This window comes from Heptranchias perlo, chromosome 1 (assembly GCF_035084215.1).
Source record: "Heptranchias perlo isolate sHepPer1 chromosome 1, sHepPer1.hap1, whole genome shotgun sequence".
In the NCBI taxonomy this organism is placed as follows: Eukaryota; Metazoa; Chordata; class Chondrichthyes; order Hexanchiformes; family Hexanchidae; genus Heptranchias; species Heptranchias perlo.
Window position 1 is genome coordinate 144,088,270 of NC_090325.1, and position 20,964 is coordinate 144,109,233.

General features: G+C 41.5%; 1 protein-coding gene across 3 annotated transcripts in view; it reads right to left on the bottom strand.

Moving 5' to 3' along the window:
• Positions 1-20,964, bottom strand: part of arhgap10 (Rho GTPase activating protein 10) — a 197,935-nt gene that overhangs the window by 121,082 nt on the left and 55,889 nt on the right. For 2 of the 3 annotated variants that reach the window (XM_067992215.1, XM_067992209.1), the window contains exon 2: positions 636-731. In XM_067992215.1, the coding sequence (XP_067848316.1) occupies positions 636-731 (96 nt within the window). Of the gene's footprint in view, positions 1-635; positions 732-14,877; positions 14,925-20,964 lie in introns of those variants that run through there. The other variant, XM_067992222.1, reaches the window with a different exon arrangement.

The window sequence follows — 20,964 nt, forward strand, 5'->3', positions numbered from 1 at the left end:
CCTTATAAGATCTGTGTCAAAAATCACATCTCTTTAAATAAGATTACTTGGAATCCCAATTTCATCCCTGACACAATCACATCACTTGCCTCTAAATGCTACAATTCTATTTGACAACATCGAAGTTGATCTGTTTAGAGTTTAATCACTTCAGATACATAAAGCACGTTATTTTACTCTTCAGTCTATATAATTGATGCATGCATACCCTTCCTTGGCAAAAAGATGACCATGTCTCAGTTGGAGAGACAGGCTGTTGAGAAGTGTAAGTAGTCCATATAAAAGTAATGCAAAAAGTTGGTGTTCCTAGACACTTTTAAAATGTAATTTTGAGCCAAAGTAGAACATTTTCTGATTTAACTGTTGAAGTCTACAGATGTATTTCAGCAAAATCTTTTTAAAAAATAAGTTAACAGGTCTACATGTTCCAAGAATACTATGTGTTTTGTAATTTTTAAGAATCAGAAATGCTTCTCCAATTGTACTACAGTATATTAAGTTTAACGTTCACAATCTTTTCAAAAATGCAGACATCATAGGACAGAACTAAGTACTCAGAGCTGAGCTGCAATTTCTGTTGTATGAAGCCAGAAAATGAAGTGCAAATCACATTAGAAATAACGAGACCCACTTACCTATACACCGCTCATCATCTGTCTCAGCATCCCCAATAAACTCAAACGAGAACTCTCCCAGTGACTGAGCGAATTTCTGTTGCGCCGTTGAAAGATCTGCAAAGAACAAATTGAGAAAAATGCAGACTTTACTACAGATTTCATTTTGTTTTTGAGAAAATTGTATAAATTCCAAAAATTTCCCTGAAAATTCAGCTACAAGAATACTCTTTATAGTTTACAGTTAGCACCCACAAAATAATTCAGCTTTTGAGGGTCAAAGGGGGCAATGTTAGTATAAGATGAAACATTTATTAGGATTTTGTTTTTCTTACAGAACATGTATGCCTTCTTCTTCAGGGAGATACAAAAAGCAGGTTAGAAAGTGTAGTTGTGTTCAATTGGGTCTCAGTTGGTAAAGGAATCATAAAAAGTACATTTTGAGACACCTTACAAAATAATATATTCTGATGTCCACATTGATACTAAGTGAACAAGGCTGTTTGGGCTAAACGTGCAAGGAATTTTCCATACTGCATTAGTGTGCATTTATCCGGAGAACGCAATGAGGATGAAGACTCTCCTAACAAACTGTACACTTTGGTGACCTATGTTCCTGTCACATCCTACAAAAGGTCTGCAGTCAATGTTGATGAAAACTGAAATGTAAATGTTTTGTTAAAATAAGCAAAAAGTGAAAAAAAAAATCCAATGTATTAACAGATACTCAATACACTGCATTTCAAGAGATTTGACTATTCTCAGCATTGTTTTTCTTTGTACATCTTATTTTAGGTTAGGTTTACAACTAGCCTACTAACCGCTAGCCTACCCCCAGTTGTCATTATTTCTACTGAATTACTCATTGATAACAATTCCATTAGCAGCAGTGTTGCTGTCAGATAAAGTCTTCCATAGCTTCAACCAGGTCACGATTACCCCAGGGACTGTTTCATAGTCTTGTAAAAAAAAATTGCCATGGCTGATCCCGAGACAAATCAGGCAACTCAATTAAAACGGTACTCACTAACTCGCTAAAGAATTTCCAATCAAAAAGTACATATAGCATAATACAGATCTAGACGTTTCCCTGTGGGACACTACATTCTTGGTAAAGTGAAACCAAAAATAGAGATATTTTTAACATGCAATTCACCCATATTCCAAAGAACCAAGGCAACCCAAAATATTCACACCTGTCCTAGTCTGGGATTTCGATAAAACCTTCAGCTCTAGCGTAACATTTGGATGGATTTACTTTCTATAATGGTGACTATTTTCTTGAGATCCCATAATCTTACAAAATCATGGCCTGCGGATTGTACTCTGGGATTTTTTTTTCTCAACAATTTGGAAAAATGAAATTGGCTGTAGCAGACATCTGAAGCTATACACAGGAAGTTTGAACACAATGGAAGAAATATAATCTTGTTAATGCAAGATCATAATAGTGGAATCCAGCCCATTTTCTCTCTAAACAGAATTGTCAGTAGCAGTTTTTTCCTTTGGAAAAAAAGACTTTAGGATCTCATAAAATAATTTCCTAACTGGAAATAAAACAAAAATTCTGTAAAAATGTTCTGATAATTAATTATAAATCTCCCATAGCATTGCACATGGGGAGTGAAGACCAAGGAAATTTTTCAGGTCAAAAGGGGCTAGACGGCGGGCAGATAATTGAACCAAGGAGGGGGAGAGGAGACAACACAGGTAGAAGGTGGGGGATAGAGAAAAAGAGGAGGAGGAGGAGGAGGGAGAGAGAGAAAGAAGGAGGGGGTGCGAATTTTATCTCGGGGGTTAGCTTGGGAGAGGATAGTGCGAACTTTGTCCCATGGTGAAGAGGGGGCAAGGAGCTAATATCGCTCGCCTAAAACCAGCAAGAAGTGGCAGCTGGCCAGCAGGTGGGCAGGTTCCAAATGTCAGGCGGTAGGACGTCACCAGGGGAATCAAAGGAACGGACCCTGGCACTCAGATAAGTGGTGGGGAGAGGGTTTCGGGAGGGTCTCCAGATCAGAAAGGGGGGATAGCCTGGTGCAGGGGAGGCCTAAACTCTTGTTTCTCCTGGCTCCACAAGGAAACTAAAAGAAGTTTAAAAACTTACCTCTTCTGGCCCCAACTCTTCATTCTGATAGCTTCACCTGGTGGGAAAGCCACAATAGCCTCCCCACTCAAATCACTGATTAAAATAGCAGTCGGGCCCCAATGTTGCCATCAGAACCCTATCTGAATATTTAAAGAAGGGCCCCACCAGTTTCTGACCTCCTCAGAAGTAGGTTAAAACTGAAGATTGCAGGAAGGAAGCCACATTTCGGCGGGTAAGTCTCCTGGCCAATTTTGACTGTCTGCCCGCCCGGTTTCCGGCAGGTCGGCAGGATTAAAATCACCTGTAAGTGCTGGCATGAGGGATTAGCATTCTTACAATTCTGGAGCTGTGACTGTTCACATGAAACAAATACTTTATCAATGTTTTCATATGTTTATCAAAAATTTAATTTGATAAAACTTTAGTATCTGATGTCTGATCTACACACAAACGTACAATTTTGATTTAGTACTCTAATGCTGTCTGACTTGTGAAATTAACCCATATACGGAGGATATCAAAAACTAGCAGATTGGCAAGAGCGTGATGAGGGAAAGGGGGAGAAAATTGAAAGGCCACCACTGCCATGACCACTTTCATGCTCCTGGAGACAATTTACTCTTCCACCCAGCATATTCTCTACCTCCTACCCCAAACTCTCATGACCACGAGCGGAAGAAATCAGAACAGAAAAATAAAGCCTTTATTTGAATTTTGTGAATGCACAACTGCAATCCAAGCATGAGTTGCATGCACAGTACTTTTTCTTTCCTTGCCAATCATGTACCCTCTCCTCCCAAAGACAGGCACTTCTGTTGGGGTATGGTTCACAACACCAATCATCCTCCCATACCTTACCCAGGCTATCCACACCTCCACAACAAACCTTGCAGCGAACCACAGCCAAGCTTGATCCTGTCCTCATTTGAGGTAAATAAACACACACTTACAGTAGGGATTCCAGGATAGCAATAAAATGTAGGAACTCCAGCCAATTTCCTTCTGTGGGTGCCTAATCTACAGGCACTAAAGGACAACTGCAGCACCCCTACCACTCTACCACCTGTGGCCTGCTAAGACACAGATCAGGATCAAACCTGGGTGGACTTTGAAAAAAATATTATCTTTTCATTCTAATTTTTACAACTATTTTCCACATAACAGTTAAAGTATATGGAAAGATAAACTATTGGACAAGGGTATTTGAGGGCAGCTGTCATTTTTTTTTGGAAGCACATGGGATTCAACTGCTGCGTCTACAGCCAGGATTTTACCCTGGAGCCCGGGGGAGGGTCGAATCGCGGACGGGAAACCCGGAAGTATGGGTTTCCCAGACGTCCTTACGATTTTGACGTAAGAATGTCTTTTTTTTTGTCCATTTCACATCAGACGGCCGGCCTGATTGACAGGCTAGCCTCAGTCGGATGGGTGCAGAGTAAGGAAGAGGACGTAGAAAGGTAAGTGTTCAGGTAAGTCTCAGATTGTATGGATTGGGGTGGGGGGGGGGGGGGGGGGAGGGTGCAGATCGGGATTGTTTGTTTGGGGGGAGGAGGGGGCAGGGTCGCTGCAGGTAGGCTTGTTGGGCCTGGGGGGAAGCACTCCTGCTCCTCCAGGCCCACAAGCTGTGCCAGAAAGGTACTTACCTGCAGATTCGGGCCTTCTCGCCTCCTCCTACGCACATGTGAAGGAGAAGGCCCAGGAATCCCGGCTCCCGGGGTTTGAAATCGCAAAACCTTTCAAATTGGAGGCCTGCAGCCTCTTTGAAAGGTTTTAGTGACCAACCCGCCACCCAATGGTGGGTTGGTCACCCGCCCCGGTGAAAACCAGAAATGGGCGGGTTGGGGGCAGGTCTGATATTGTAGCAATTTTCAATGCCCCCCACCTGCCCCCAACCCACCCGTTTTTCCCATTTAAAATCTTGCCCTACATATCTATTTTCTCCTCAGCCGTCTGGGTCTCAATGGTCACATAAGGGATATGGACCAATTTGGAGTGAGAGTGTTACCCCAGGTTTAGTTTGCAAAACAGGTTGGGTTTGGTGGCGTTTTACATATAAATGTCCTCCTTATAAAATAAACGAGGTATTTTAAGACTGTGACAATGTCATCTTCCTCATTCCTTCAATTAAGTAGCATTTGCAACTTGTAATTCCTATTTGCGTTACACCATCAGTGATACAACTCAATTGTAGAGTTAAAAAGATCACATTACCCTGAATTCCAATTTAGGAAGTTCCCAGTTAAGGGGTAGGATTGTCATATTAAAACTCAATGACTATAGCAAAGAATTACAATTATCATTCTATTATGGTAATTCAATGAAACACCAAATGCTTGTTACACAAACGTGCATTTTACAAATAAGTCATTTCTTTAAAATATCTTCTTGCTGGTAAATTTTTTGTGTTCATCAAGATGGTAAATGTCATTTCTAAGGAGCAGAAAATATTCCAAGTTTTTGAACCCAGTCACTCACCACTCTTGATGCAGCTTTTAGTGTGTAAGGCCAGTGCTAACAGCCTGGAAGACCCATGTTTTTTTAAAAACCTGGATCTTGGTGGTGGCTGGCTTTAGCAAATTTACCTCTGTGTTACAGCTAGCTGTGTGAGAACAGTGCAGGAACCAGCTATGATGGTAGTACATGTTTTGAATAATATAAAAGCAGCTTTGGATCCAGCATAGTGTAGATTAGCTGCAGGATAAAGCCCCGCTACCCCCACCCCCCAACCCCCCGAAAACTATTCTGCCCCAACCTCTGTGGTGTATCTGCCCCACAGTATCAGCTAATGGTAAATTGCAGGCAGTCTTGTGCTGTGACGACAGCTGATCAGGAACACGATTGAGGATACTCAGATCAATTTAACTTGGAACCCTCACCATTGTCAGATACTTAATTTGCTTTATAGAACTACTTCAAATGACCAGAGCAACAGAGTGAAGGAAAGAAAGTGACAGCAGTGTTGTCAAAGACTTCCATGGCAGGGGGTTTCACCTGGTGCCTCCAACAGCCTCCTGTGCCAATCATAATCTGTTCTGCTATCAGCACTTAGGCTGAAGCCACAGGCAGCGTACCTCTCAACCCACTTGTACATGCCAGCGATGCAGCTTCTCAGTTGTTGGTCTATAAAGGAAGGTCCCAGCCAGATTGGCAAAGTCACAAACTTTATGTGCTCACAGTTGCTCTAAAGTGTGTTGGTGAATAATTTGCATGCACAAATCTTATGTGTGCAGTTATCTGTTGTTGCTGATTTCATCCTACAGTATAATAGTGGTACATTCAGCAGCAAGGGTATCAAGTACTACTATAGGACTGTTTCCATTGGAAATGCTTCTGTAATATAAATGGGGTAAATATTTAATTGGGCTGATTCCAAACCCAGGTTCCAGAACTAAAAGGGCGTTACCCAGTGCAACAAACAAAAGGATATTTCAAAACCAATACAGTAAAACCTTTTAGTGCTTGCCAGCACTTTTCACTTAGAAAATGATTAAGAGGTCAAACTCAGATCCTTTCCTTTTCAACTCAGTTACATTATTTAATTTTATGATTTATCAAATCCAACTCGCCATTAGTTAACCTTCCTGTATTCCTTTGCTTCAGACAGGCTTGATCAATTTCCACCCTGCCCAAAATATCTGTACTATGCTCAAATTCTGACGGTGAAGTGGCCCAAAGGGGCAGGTTTAAGTTATATTACCAAATCCCAAACTTTGACCCAATCCAGTCACTGCCTTATTTATCTATTATATCGACAGGATAAATGTGCTACTTCAGACATTAACCCAAGCAATTCACGTGCAGTCTCGTCCATTGATGTTCAACTCTGATATATATAGATCGAAAGAAGAATTTCTCATCAAATGTGTACATCATTCTGATTTATATAACTTCCAAGTTAAACAGTTTTAATCTCTTTCCTTGTTTCAATCCCGAGTGGTATGAAAGTCAAAATGGTGGCAGTGCTTATACATACACTTTACTGTTGGTAAAGCCCCTCAGAAACATTAAAAGGAGTTTTCACCCACACTAAGGAAGGCGGATGGTCGCCAATCCAAATAACTCCAAGTCAGCCCTTTTCCGACTTATGTTTTGGAGTCAGCACTCATCCCTACTGCATAGAGGCAGCAATCCATAATTACAGTGTTAATCTTCACAGCCACCTTAAAAAAACTTGTTCATATAGCATAGCAATTAAAGTTTAGGAAGGCTGAAAACAACTCCAAAATGCCGAAGTAACCTGTCATTAGATGCCTAGTAACCAGTACAAGAAAATACAAACAGTTTCTCCATTTCTGTTCAATAATCTGTTGCAGTCTATCGGAAAGCATCACGTTTACCACATGATGCTGCATTTACCTATAAAATATTCAGCAAAATGATAAAACTGAATAAACAGAATTAAACCATTACTACATTTCTTTGTACTAGTCCAGAAGGAATAATGATGGGTTACAGTATCTTAAACACACTATGGACTGAATTTTCGGCTGCCGGCCGCTCGCTGTTCTGACATAAGTCAGGCAGCAGATAGCGAAAAATGTGCAGGGCAGGATTCTATCCTGCTGGAACTCTGCTCACTTTGTGCCCTGATGGACTGGATCAGCGGTATAGAAGTACCTGCCTCAGACAATTGGCATTTCATTTAAATGTAAATTTGGGGGTGTATCTGTCCTGCAAGTTATTTCCTGCTGTTCTAGCATGCAAGACAATGGACATAAATCACACCCACATTAAATAGCTACCTGGAGTTGCTAGGCAGCGGTAAGTACATGGCATGGAAAGGATACAGTAATGTTAAGGGAAATGTATTTCACCCATTTCTTTTTACTATTTTTATTTTCTCTGATGGCACTTAGGTGCTGGTGAACCCTAGTGCTAATTGTTGCCTATTATTTCTTTCCCCACCCCCCTCCAGCATCATTATTGGCACCAATGGGTTTTCCCAATATAAATACCCACTTGAGGTATTGAGAAGAGGACTTATAAAGAGATGTCAGGCAAGTCAGGCTGCATGAAAAATGCTCTGTCAGCCAGTACCTCACACCTGCATTTGCAAACAGAGCTACACTTACCTTGCTTTCACAGACAGCTGATGCATTGAAAGTTCCTCTTCCCAAAGAGAGTGGGACAAGAGAACCTGCTGGCACCAATGAGATACTGTAATAATGGATATTCCTCAGAAGTACCCCAATTACAGCATGAAAGACGGGCTGCTTGGTGATCAGCAGGTGGTGTAGCCTGGTTGGCAGCAACTGTCATACCACCAACCAATTCTGCAAACATTGGTACACCTACCTGCCAGTGACCACGGAAAAATGTCGGACAGGATCTTGATCAGCTGATAGGCAGGTGCAGAGCTGCGCCATCTGCTGCAAAAACACGTGCAGAGTAGGGCTGGTACATCCACTGACAGCAACGGTCAGGTGCGACCTGAAAATTGGCTCCACCTACTTTAAGGTATGTCACAGTGTTGACCAAGGGGATGGTGCCACAGCATGACACAGAGCACCAATGTCCTTGCAACCAACTCACCTGACACCACCTTCAACTTCAGTAACCATCAAACAGGGGTTCGGGTGTGAGGCTGCTCAGTCTCTTGCCTGAACCTTGGGTTTTCATTCCATTCATTTTTAACCCACGTCTTCCTAATCAACTGCCTCTTCAGTCTTGGCAATGGCTACAAATGGATTGAGGTACGTTTTGAGGCTCTTCAAAGGCTTTCACAATCTCTGCCACAATATTGTGACACTACCCTTTAATTATCCCATCCATTGAATTTCACTTGCACCTAATTTTCCCTCCCACCACTTGTGTGCTCCAACACCCATCCAAATCTACATCTGAAGCTATGCTAACAAACTGACCATGGAAAATTGAGTGCAAACAGCAGATTTCCATTTGTGTTCATCTAAAATCAATCAATACTCATTTAGATCTAAACCATATCAAAAGCAGAATATCTAGGCCTATCACTCAACATGTCCTGTTTCTGTAGATAAGGTGTTTGCTTTGGTAAACTAAACATTTCAAACACATTATGAATTAATTCATTTGGCTTTAGGATTTACCTTTTGTCTATGCCATAAAATAAAGGTTGAATTAAAGCCCATAGTTTTACCTAGCCACATGGCTCAACAAGTTCCAGCAGCGAGTAGCTAAACCACATCGAGCAAACTGGTCCTCGATTCAATCATCGCTCTGTGCTGAGTTAGCCGGACCAACAATCGGGCTATTACAATTGGCTTCATATCCCTGGATCAAGGGGGAAGGAAGATTGGTCAGGATTCTCGTTCCTGATCATTATTCTGTGACCTCTGCTGGGAGATAGTGCGTATGCAAGTGTGTTTATGTGTGTCTGGCTGTGGAGAGGCTCTGGCCTGGATGTGGTCACCCCCACCGAGTCAAATATCCTGCTGACACTCATGATCGTAGCCCAAACATGAATAATGGGCACTTGAGTGAGGAAGTGGAGTCTGACCAGTACCCATGGAATTGCACCCAGCAGAGATTCTTGAATGGGGGAAGGGGAGGGGGAATTTCCTAGAAAATAAGTTAATTTAGAAACCTTGATGTTTTGAGGAGGTAAAAGGAGAGCAAACTGGCAACCGAGTTTCAGAGTTGCTTGTTACTTGAATAGATTAAGATGTCAGTTGCAGACTTTCATGATTGGGAAGGAGGATATCCCAATTGTTTTAAAAAAAAATTATAATCCAGTCTTAAAGCTTACTAATGCCACCGGCCCATACAGGTACTGAAAGGGATGCTGTCTGCGAAGCAGAAATTTATCATGTTACTGCAGGTTAAAACAGATCTACATAGTAGCACATTGAAATCTCATACCACAATGATATGTAACTATAACATAAAATGGACAACGTGCTCCTGCTAACGCATATGAAAGCCAAAAATTGCAGACATGATGGAACTGGTTTTCATTAAGACTCAAGATTGTGCTGAGACAGAGGGATCAGATTACTGAACAAATGGAGCACTCAGACCACCAAATTGGAACCTCTTCCACTTCACATCAGGAAGAACCTCAAATCAGAAAGAACATCAAATAAAAGACCAAGTGGGATGCCTGCTGATGACCAATATCCTTGTTGACATTCTTATTCAAATGGCCACTTCAGTATAGTTCCTTGGAGGCTGCTGTGCCTTCGGAATTGTAGCCCGGCATGATTATTCAGAAGAGGGGTATAGATTACTGCTTTTAAAAAAAAGGTCCACAAACCTTTGACTATGTGCAGTATCAGAAAGTAGTGGCTGAAATCAGTTTCCTCCAAGTTTTTACAGTATTGCTCCAGAGTTAGTGATAATAACAAAGTAGTTACTTTGATATTTAATCACTTGAAGATGTTTGCAAGCAAGCTCTTGATTTCATTAATCTAGAAAGAAAATAAACTTTCTGAAGTGGATAATGTAACCCAGTTATACAATTTCCATTATCCAGGAGTTTGCTGGGTTTTTTTGTGAGCAGAAGTGTTGGTCATTCACTATTTAAATGAGGCCCGAACCTGAATTTAGTTCAGATCTCACGCAGTCCAAGATAACCCCAAACTTTTTTCTCCACCACCACCCTCCATCTCCTTTAACACCTCTCCCCTGCCCTTCCACCCTCACCTCGAACAAGTGCGAGAAGTTCATGCACTTCTTGGTCACTAAGATTGAGACCGTCTTTGCTACATCACCCACTTTCCCTTACCCACCAAGCCAAACTTCTCCCAAGGTTCATCCCTGCCCTAGCCCTATACCCACATCTTTCTCTAGTTTCTCTCCTATCTCCCCTCATGTCCTCTCCGAGCTCATTTTGTCCACAAGACCCACCTCCTGTTCTCTTGACCCCATTCCCGCTGAATTGCTGACCATCCAACTTCCATGGGGTTTCACCTGGTGCCTCTGACAGTCCACTGCGTCAAACATAATCTATTCTGCCATCGGCACTATTTCAGAGCCATGGGCAGCTTAACTCTCTCTCATCAATTCCTAGCCCGCACGCTAGCTAACATTGTAAATGGTTCCATCTCAGGTTAACTAGGCCATAAAAAATGCAAATAACGCACCAAGGTTCATTTCTAGACAAATAGAATTGAAAAGCAGAGAAGTTATGTTAAACTTGGATAGAACCTTGGTTAGACCACATTTGGAGTACTGTGAACAGTTCTGGTGAAACCCTCATACACGCTCGTCACCTTCAATGCTCTCTTCGCTGGCCTCCCATTCTCCACAAACTCCAGCTCATCCAAAGCTCTGCTGCCCGTATTCTAACCTGCACCAAGTCCCAATCACCCATCACTGTGCTCACTGTTGTATATTGGTTCCCAGTCCCTCATTGCTTCCAATTTAAAATTCTCATCCTCTTGCTCAAATCCCTTCATGGCCTCACCCCTCCCTATTCTGTAACCTCTTTGAGTCTACAACCTTCCGAGAAATCTGCATTCCTCCAACTCTGGCCTCTTATGCATCACCCATTCCATTCGCCTCCCCATTGATGGCTGCACCTTCAGCTGTCTAGGCACCAAGCTCTAGAATTCCCTTCCTAAACCTTTCTGCCTCTCCACCTCTCTTTCCTGTGAAGACCCTCCCTAAAACCTACCTCGACGACCAAGCTTTTAGTCACCCTTCCTAATATCACCACCTTTAGCACTGCAATTTTTGTCTGATTGTGCTCCTGTGAAGCGTCTTGGGACGATTTCCTACATTAAAGATGCTAAATAAATGCACGTTGTTGTTGTTGCTGTTGTTGTTGTAATGCACTTTTATTACACAGTGCAAATGAATTTCCCACCTATAATAAAGTAAGATATTTTGCAATACGTTGACTGTTCATCATTCGTCATAGTTGAGTTTCTATCATAGAAATCTTTCAAATTTAAGAGTTGTAAAAATCCATATATAGAATTATATAATTCTAACAAATTTAAACTGAAGTATCTTATTCACTTCAGTCATTCCTAATGTAATTTAACAGGGATAATTAGCCATTTCTCTCACTTGCCAAAGTGCCCAGACTTTGAAGAGGAAAAGCCATTCCACTAAGTACATTTATAGAATTATAAAAAATTACGGCACAGAAGGAGCCATTCGGCCCATCGTGTCCGTGTCGGCCAAAAAAGAGCTATGCAGCTTAATCCCACTTTCCAGCACTTGGTCCGTAGCCCTGTAGGTTACGGCACTTCAAGTGCACACCCAAGTACTTTTTAAAATGAGTTGAGGGTTTCTGCCTCTACCACCCTTTCAGGCAGTGAGTTCCAGACCCCACCACCCTCTGGTGAAAAGATTTCTCCTCAGCTCCCCTCTAATTCTTCTACCAATTACTTTAAATCTATGCCACCTGATTACTGACCCCTCTGCTAAGGGAAATAGGTCCTCCCTACCCACTCTATCTAATCCCGTCATAATTTTATACAACTCAATTAAATCTCCCCTCAGCCTCCTTTGTTCCAAAGCAAACAATCCCAGCCTATCCAATCGTTTCTCATAGCTAAAATTCTCCAGCCCTGGCAACATTCTCGTAAATCTCCTCTGTACCCTCTCTAGTGCAACTGCATCCTTCCAGTAATGTGGTGACCAGAACTGTACGCAGTACTCAAGCTGTGGCCTAACCAATGTTTTATTCAGTTCTAGCATAACCTCACTGCTCTTATATTCTTTGCCTCAGCTAATAAAGGAAAGTATCCCGTATGCCTTTTTAACCACCTTATCTACCTGTCCTGCTACCTTCAGGGATCTGTGAACATGCACTCCAAGGTCCCTTTGTTCTTCTACATCTCAGTATCCTCCCATTTATTTTGTACTCCCTTGCCTTGTTTGCCCTCCACAAATGCATTACCTCACACGTCTCTGGATTAAATTCCATTTGCCACTTTTCTGCCCTCCTGGCCAGTCTATTGATATCTTCCTGCAGTCTACAGATCTCCTCCTCACTATCAACCACACGACCAATTTTTGTATCATCTGCAAATTTCTTGATCAAGCCCCCCAAATTCTACTGATAGCAAGCTCGCACAAATAGCTGTTAATTCTCAATTGCTAAACAAATATGTAATTCCAAAGCCCTATTCCACCCCAATTTAAAAAATAAAAAAACAACAATTTATCCACAAACAATATTCTCTGTCAGGTGCTATCCCTTTGAGCTACCTGGTTTTTAATCTGATAATTTATCAGGTGATGCCAACAACTTCTGGGACACCAACAACTTTTTTCTCCACCACCACCCGTCTCCTTTAACTCCTCTCCCCTGCCCCTCCACCCTCACCTCGAACAAGTGAGTTATCAGAGGTGCCAGCAACTTCTGGCATGGACACTGTAGTAATCAGCTTCTGCTCTGCAGCTGTGTATTAACATTACCCATTGATCTGGACTCAAATGAAATTCTTGTGGAAAATCTTGTGGAAAGGCTTTTTGTGGAAACTACAGAAAGTTTTGTACTGCTGCCAAGGTCAATCATAAGCTGGCCAAAATAAGATCACCGCCAGTAAAACGACATCATCCCGGTGGTGAAAAACACACATTATTGACTGAATTTCTCTACAGGATATGTTTCAGAATACATATATACTTGAAATTATCTTAAATATTTTGATATTGCCAATTTTCCAATTTTCTTTTCCTATTATAGCCCATGGAAACAAACACCTAAACTCGAACCAAGATGCTGTCCATTGCAACGGTTACACTTCAGTCAACTACAACTTAAACTGTATAGCAAGGTTATGACTTGAGAACATTGGGCTTGGATCCAGTGAATATATTCAGTCACACCCTATTGCAATGAAAGGAAATCATTGAACAGCTGAAGCTCCTACAGTTGATATTACAGCATATACTCAGACACGTCACCAAACAGGATACGTTGTCTTCTGCAACTGCTGTTCTCAAGACAAGAAAGCTAAGACTAGCTGTTAAGGAATACATCAGAATCAGTCATGTGTTGTTTCTTTTAGTCCTTCATCTATGAAGACATGCAAAGTTCATTAGTATATAAAAAAAATCATGGAGCACTTCAACAAATTATAATCATTTCAAGCAGACAATTTCTATTCTTAATGCCACAAAAGGTGCCGCAGTTCGCTAATTACTACCTGCATTAAACAAAAGACCACCATATTTGCTTTAAATATATATGGTAGGAATCAGAGTTAAAAACTTCAAGGCCAAAAGATTACAAGTTAAGAGAAGCTATGAATGTTCCATACATGGTTCAGTGTGTCAAATCGGAATACAATCTCGGAGACTCGTTCTTTGCCTCTGGGACATTTTTTTGAACTTGGTCCAGAACAAGATTAAAATATCCACTTTCTGACAACTGCAAGTGCCCAACAGTGAAATTAGTTTGGTCTCAATACAGTTGCCTGAAATGCAGGTATACATGTATTTGTAGATTAAATACAGCAGGGGAATCATTATTTTCAAGATACTAACTGCAAATTCTGGAAAGCAAATAAAATGTTAACTGCATACGGGACTGGCTTATTGCCACACAATGTAGGTTCCACACAGTTAACAGCTGGTCACAGCGATCTGCACTCCACAATGTGAATCACTGAACTAAAGCAACTTCTGTAACTCCTCCAGCACACAGTGACCATATTAACCAGCTGCAGGAAAAGAATTTGGTTAAATGAAAAACACACTCTCTCCCCGAAACATAATGGAGTTCTCGTGCTGTCCTCGCCAACATTTATCCTTCAACCACCTTCACTAAAACAGATTATCTGGTCATTTATCTCATTGCTGTTTGTGGAACCTTACTGTGTGCAATTTGGCTGCCGCATTTCCCTACATTTCAACAATGTTGACACCTTAAAAGTAATTGGCTGGAAAGCACTTTGGGTGTCCTGAGGTCGTGAAAGGTGTTATATAAATGCAAGTGCTTTTCCTTTTAATGTCATTCATGGTATAAAGAAAATTGGTACTGTGTTTTGATACAGGGCTCGATTTTAAACATAAATTACAGGTGCTTTGGGGGCGGGAAGGCTGCGAAAATTGCAGAAATGCAGAGGGGGTTCGGAAGCCACTCTAACCCGCCGACTCTGAGTTCCCCACGGGACTCCCGAATCTGGAAGTCCAGCCGGCAATTAAAGCTGGCGGGATGATAGTTAAAGAACCAATTGAGGTACTTAAGTCACTTTACTTGTGACATATTAGGTAGTTAGAACGATTTTTTAAACTTACCTGGGTGGTTTTCCCACGGCTTCTGATTCATGCCTGGTGGCATGAAGGGCCGGATCCGGCAAAAAGAAACAAAATAAATTAAATAAAAGATCATTGCACAAAATTAAAACACAAAATCAATATACCTTTCCACCCTGCTCCGAAATCTCCCTCTCCAATCTCCCCCTCTTCACCACCCCGATCTTCCACTCTCCCCCCGCCCCCTGATCTTCCGTTACAGCGCCGGATGACGTCTTGCTCTCTCTCTCCTTCTCTCCCCCCACCCACCTCCCAACCCTCGCGTTGCAGCTCCTGTCGGCAGCCAGCCTGTCAATCAGGCTGGCTGTCAGGTGCAAAACCCAGAATGAACTTTAATCACCATCAATTACGTTGCGATTGCATGAGAAACGGTAAGTTTTGTTCATTCGAGTTTACCACACGCACCTTCACCCACCCGCTGCCAACCCGCCACCGTTTCAAAATTGAGCCCATTAAGTCACTAATGTGTTTCCTCTTATGTTTCTGCTACATAATCCTGTTATATCTTGCTACTGCCAATTTTCATTTCCTACTGTGTTCCAATAGAAACAAACTAAAGCTCAGGTTCAACATGCTGCACAATCGAATTATACTTCAGTGGATTATATCAAGACAAATCAAAATAAAATGCCCAACTTCAGTAACACAAGGCATAGTGTAATAAATGATGACTAAAATCAGGATATGCAAATTTTACCTTTCTGATTTCAAGTGACTCATCGTGAATTACTTGACACGGCCAGGATCAGTAAGCATAGAATGATTCTAGAAACCAGGGAAGTTAACCAGCAAGTTAAAATGTTCTTCACCTTCAGGATCTGGGTTTGAATTCAGTGCAGATTGATGCAATAAAAATGTCCTTTTCCTGATGGTTATAATGGTCTGAAACTGAAATCTGATTTGGTTCAATTATTTTTCCTGTGGTCCAGAAACCAAACTGTGAACAGTGGTTAAATAAGTGAAATCATAGAAAAAGGCCCCTTCTACAGGTACAATGGGTTTCAAAATGTTTATTGGGGGTTTGCTTTCTCCCATAGAAGTCTCAACCTTTTGGTAAGTGGTGTGCTACAACCTCAAATTTTCTGGTGTCCGCTCTGGGACCAATGCAAGTACACGGGCTAGCTGCAAAGCAGCCTCACACATGGGAACGCCACATAACTGGTGCAGAAAGAGGCGATCTTGTGCAGTTGAGTTAGAAGTAATATATTGGGACAGAGTTGAAGAGTTTTGCTTTCCATCCAACCTGGGCTTTACCAGATATGGAATATTTTGTCTCTCTCAATATTTAAAAACATTTGATTTTGGCCTGAACCTACATAATTTGCTTCCCGTTCAAATCCCTTCAATCCAGTTCCCTCCCTTCTCAAAGTGCCAAGCCCACCCTAGTCAAAGTCACAAAGATATCCTCTGTGACCGCAGTGAGTTATTACACTTTGTCCTGCTCATCTTGTCTGTGGCATTCAACACTGTCAACCACGCCATCCTCTTCCACCACCTCTCCTCTGTGGTCCAGCTCCACAGGTCTGCTCTTGCATGATTCCACTCCTTTCTGAGCCAGCGCATTTTCAAATTTGGCCTGCCCTCCCGCTCCCCACAGTCACCTCCAGAGTCCCAAGAGCATCCATCCTCGTCCCCCTCCTCTTTCTCATTTACACACAGCCCCTCCATAACATCATTTTTAGGTACGTTGTCAGCTTCTATACATATACCGCTGACACCTGTCTTCACCTTTCCACCATTTCCCTTGATCCCACTACCACTTCTGGGCGGTGAGATCGCCTGACTGACATTAGGTCATCAATGAGCCAAGATTTCCTCCATTTTTCCTGGATCCCACCAAAAACACGGCTCTCTTACCAATGGGTCCATTCCACTCCACAGCTGCTCGCTGAGGTGGAATGAGATGGCACAATTTGAGCTTCAAACACCATATCCTACCCATCACCAAGACCACGTACTTTCACCTACCTCACCCCCATCACCAAAACCCTTACCCAAATTTTTTCTCACCTGTAGACACAATTTCACCAATGGTCTCCTCACCATCCTCCCAACCTCCACAAACTCAAACTTGTTCAGAATTCAGCCTTCCGCATCCTGACCTGTACCAAGCTTTGCTCGCCTATCACTGACATCCTTGGTGACCTACACTGGTTCCCTGTTCCCAACGCGTCAAACTTAAAATCCTCATCTGCAAATCCTGCCACTGCCTCCACAACCTCCAACTCTGCAACCTTCTCCAGCTTATGTCCTTTTTCTCCTCTTGCCTTCTGTCCAATTCCCCCTCCCTCAACCATTGGAAATGGACCAGTCAGTTCTCTTAGCCCTACTCTCTGGAATTCCCTCCTTAAATCCCTCCAGCTCTCTCAAATAGCCTCTTTAAATCGCATCTCTTCAGCTACCTCTCATAACTATCCTGCACAAGCTCAGCAGTCCTCCCTTTCTTCCTCTGTGAAGCATCTTGGGACGATCTTCTACATCAAAGTCTTTATATAAATGCAAATTGCTGTTACCTATTCCAAAAGTCATTTCATGGGAACCAGCTGAAGAAATACACAATTTAAAAGAGAAAAGCTAACGTGAGGCCTTTGTGTGTATATACACACACACACACACACACACACACACACACATATATATGCATTTGCACAATTAAAGCTGGCTATAGACTCACATAAGTAATTGAGGAAGGCAGCAGCCATGTTAGGCAGGATATGAAGGTGGAGCTCATACACCTGTTGCTGACATTGACTTGAACTGTTTCAGGTCTCAACCAACTTGGAATCCAGAATTTTTAGTTCTCTAAGCAGATGCCCAATTCAGAAAAATTAGCAAATAAACTCAATGTCTCTTTGGAATACAAAATTAAGTACTTGATATCATTGTGATGAAAATCTACATGCACCAGTTTGTGGCCAGACTGCTTGATAAAACAACAATTATGCTCTCACCACATTATATTACAATCCAAAAGCTGAAATATATTTACAGTTGGACTTCAGTTAACCGAAGTAAACCAGACCAGGATCTGTTCTGTAGACCAAAAACTTAGCAGCTTTTTTTGAAAAAACGTTTCACAAGTACCATAATTCTAGATTTAAGGAGTACTTTTTCAAAAATAATTGAAGTTGAGCAATTACTGTATTCAGGATAAGTATTTTGACTTCACAAATCTACAGTAATTTAGTATTGTAGAAAACCTCAGGCAGCTTCCACTTATGGGCAGCGTCCATACTTTGACACTGCCATGTCTTCGATATATCTGCTCTAAATGGACTCAGCTGCAGGGGGCAATGGAAAGTTGTCCACGATGAAGATGGCAGTGATGTGAAGTTTCATCTGCCACACATGAGAATGAATCCATTCCTTAAACAACTTGACCTTCAATCATTTACAGGACCTTGTAGTGAACAGGAAGGGACTATAGGCCAAGATTCTTGAAAGCTGAAGATGTGACACATTTCCCAATCATCGACAGTGGTAGAATTGGAGGGTCTGTTTCATTAAACTTGTAACCCAATATTGGTGACACTGCACCTATAGCAAACGCCTTGTTGGTCAATATTTTGTAGTTGGGCAACATTTTGTAGACTAGCCCTTTACATCATAGCAGTGGACTTTACATAGAACACAGAAATTACAACATGGAAACAGGCCATTCGGCCCAACCAGTCAATGTTGATGTTTATCCTCCACAAGAGCAGTGATCCTAATTCCTTGTTCCCATATCTCTTTATCTCCCTTTCCTTCAACTATCTATTTAACCTATTCTTAAATAGTGTCTGTTTCAATCACTAACTCTGGTAGTGCATTCCACAGACTCACAACCCTCTGTGTAAAAATGTGTCTCCTGTTTTCTGTCCTAAATTTCTTACATTTAATCTTATATCTATGTTCCCTCACTCTGGACTTCAGTCCGCTATCTACTCTGTTCCATCCCTTCATAATTTTAAGCACCTCCATCAAATCGCCCCTTGATTTCCTCTGTTCTAATGAAAACAACCCGTTCAGCAGGTTTTCTTCAATTATCTTACTGAATTTTTCACTAAAGGAATCCATGCTGCACAAGTAAGACATATTATCAGATATTGTGCAACACTTTGTTTGCACCCATCACTTAAATGAACATCATTTCAGTTGCAGCAAATATTCTGCATAAACATATAAGAAAAACCTGGTTGCAAGCTATTTTTTTCTCTGCTAATTACTAAGGTCGGTATGCTGCACCACACCTAACAGGCCTACAGCACCACTGGATTACATAACTGGTATTAAAACAACACAAAAACTCTACCTCAGGGAGAACAGATCTTTAGAACTTTTGAATGGGAAATTTCCGCGTAATTATACTTTGCATATACTCTGCAGAGTAGCAAGGATGCCAATCCGTGGGACTGTTACAAGATCTGCTCCCTGGCAGGTATTCTGCAGTCAGATGAATAGCTGTTTTCTAGCTTTAAAGGACAACATGGCAGGCCTTCAGCAGCCTGTGAAAAAGATAGTAAATGTTTTATCTAATAAAATCTTTCCTCCTGGTACTGCCATGAGATCAGGGCAATCACAGCCAAATCTGCAATTCTATCTTTAATGCTGCTCTGTGATTGAATCGTATCTCATCCCAGGCAATCAGGGCAAGCTAGTCTGGCAGATTTTCTCCACGCATAATGAAATATTAATTTTCATTATTTACAAAATAATTAAGGTGCTAGGCCATTAAAGTATTGAGCTCTTGCTTATTCTCTGGGTGCTCAACATATGCTGAAGTAAACGTTCCCTATATTACACAGTTCACCACATATGTTAAGACGTTAATCGTCAGTGCAATGGCTCACAAAAAGCTTTAGCAATTCTCAAGCTTTTGATGGTTTAATGAAAATACAACATTACATTATAATCCAACACAACCATAGCAATTCAACACCATAAATTATTTCATACATTCTATGCAATTTATCCCATTTTATAACACAAAAAGCTACTTAATTATATTTTTCTACATTCAAGTAAATTCTTAACCCAAATAACTGATAATTAATGCATCCAACCTCTGATTGCTTAATGCAAGAATCGAAGAATTTTACAGTACAAATGAGGCCATTCAACCTGTGCCGGCTCTCAAACAGCGAGCCACTCAATCTCATTCCTCTGCACATTCCCCATACTGTTTTAAAATCGTGCTTTGAAATATTTATCCATTCCCTTTTAAAAACTTGTCTGTATTCTGCTTCTATTATCATTTCTGGGAGGGCATTCCATGTCATAACAACCCTCTGTAAGAAACAGCATTTTTTACAGGCCCTCTTTAGATATTGTTTGCGTGTACTCAAGATTGTCTCAACCTTGTTGACTACTGCCTCCTTGGTTGATCATATCATGAGTCGCCATGTCTCCACTATTATCAATGTTTATAAGCATGATGGCATGGGACGCGTTACTGTCTTGTTGGGGAATGTAAGAAGTCAGCAGATGGCTTGGGAAACAGAAATTGATTGACATGTGGACACAGGCTTAATGCAGCAGATCTTAATGTGTGATTGTGGGTATATAAGAAAAACGTATGTCAGAATATTCTCGGAGCGAAGATTGGGCCACTCAACCGGGATTGATCACCTCCGAACCTTGTAGGTGTAACGCTTTGCCAGGTTGTACTGCAATGTCTTATATAGTATGTTATAATTGTCCTATTGTATTTTAACATCTTTACTACTCATCTTGTAACTTCTTAATAAAACCTTTACTTTGGAACAGGACATACTTGCAGCCTCCTAGTACAAGAGACCGATCCGTTAACAGATTACTTACATTTGGCTCTCCAACATAGGGCCTGCGAGGGACGTTTTGTATGAAGTAAAAGTATTTGGGTCTTTGTACCTGTTAATGGGCAAAGTGGGGATTATATGTTTTTGGTTGTGAGAGACCTTTGTAATTACGCGTTTATTTTTGGTCGTGAGAGACCTGCATAAGAGTCCGGGGCAGTACTGGGGTGAGCTGTTTACTCACGATTTTGGTGGTGGGTTGTTTAACGTGGTGAGAGAATATACCTCGGCTGAACTCAAGATTTTGCAACAA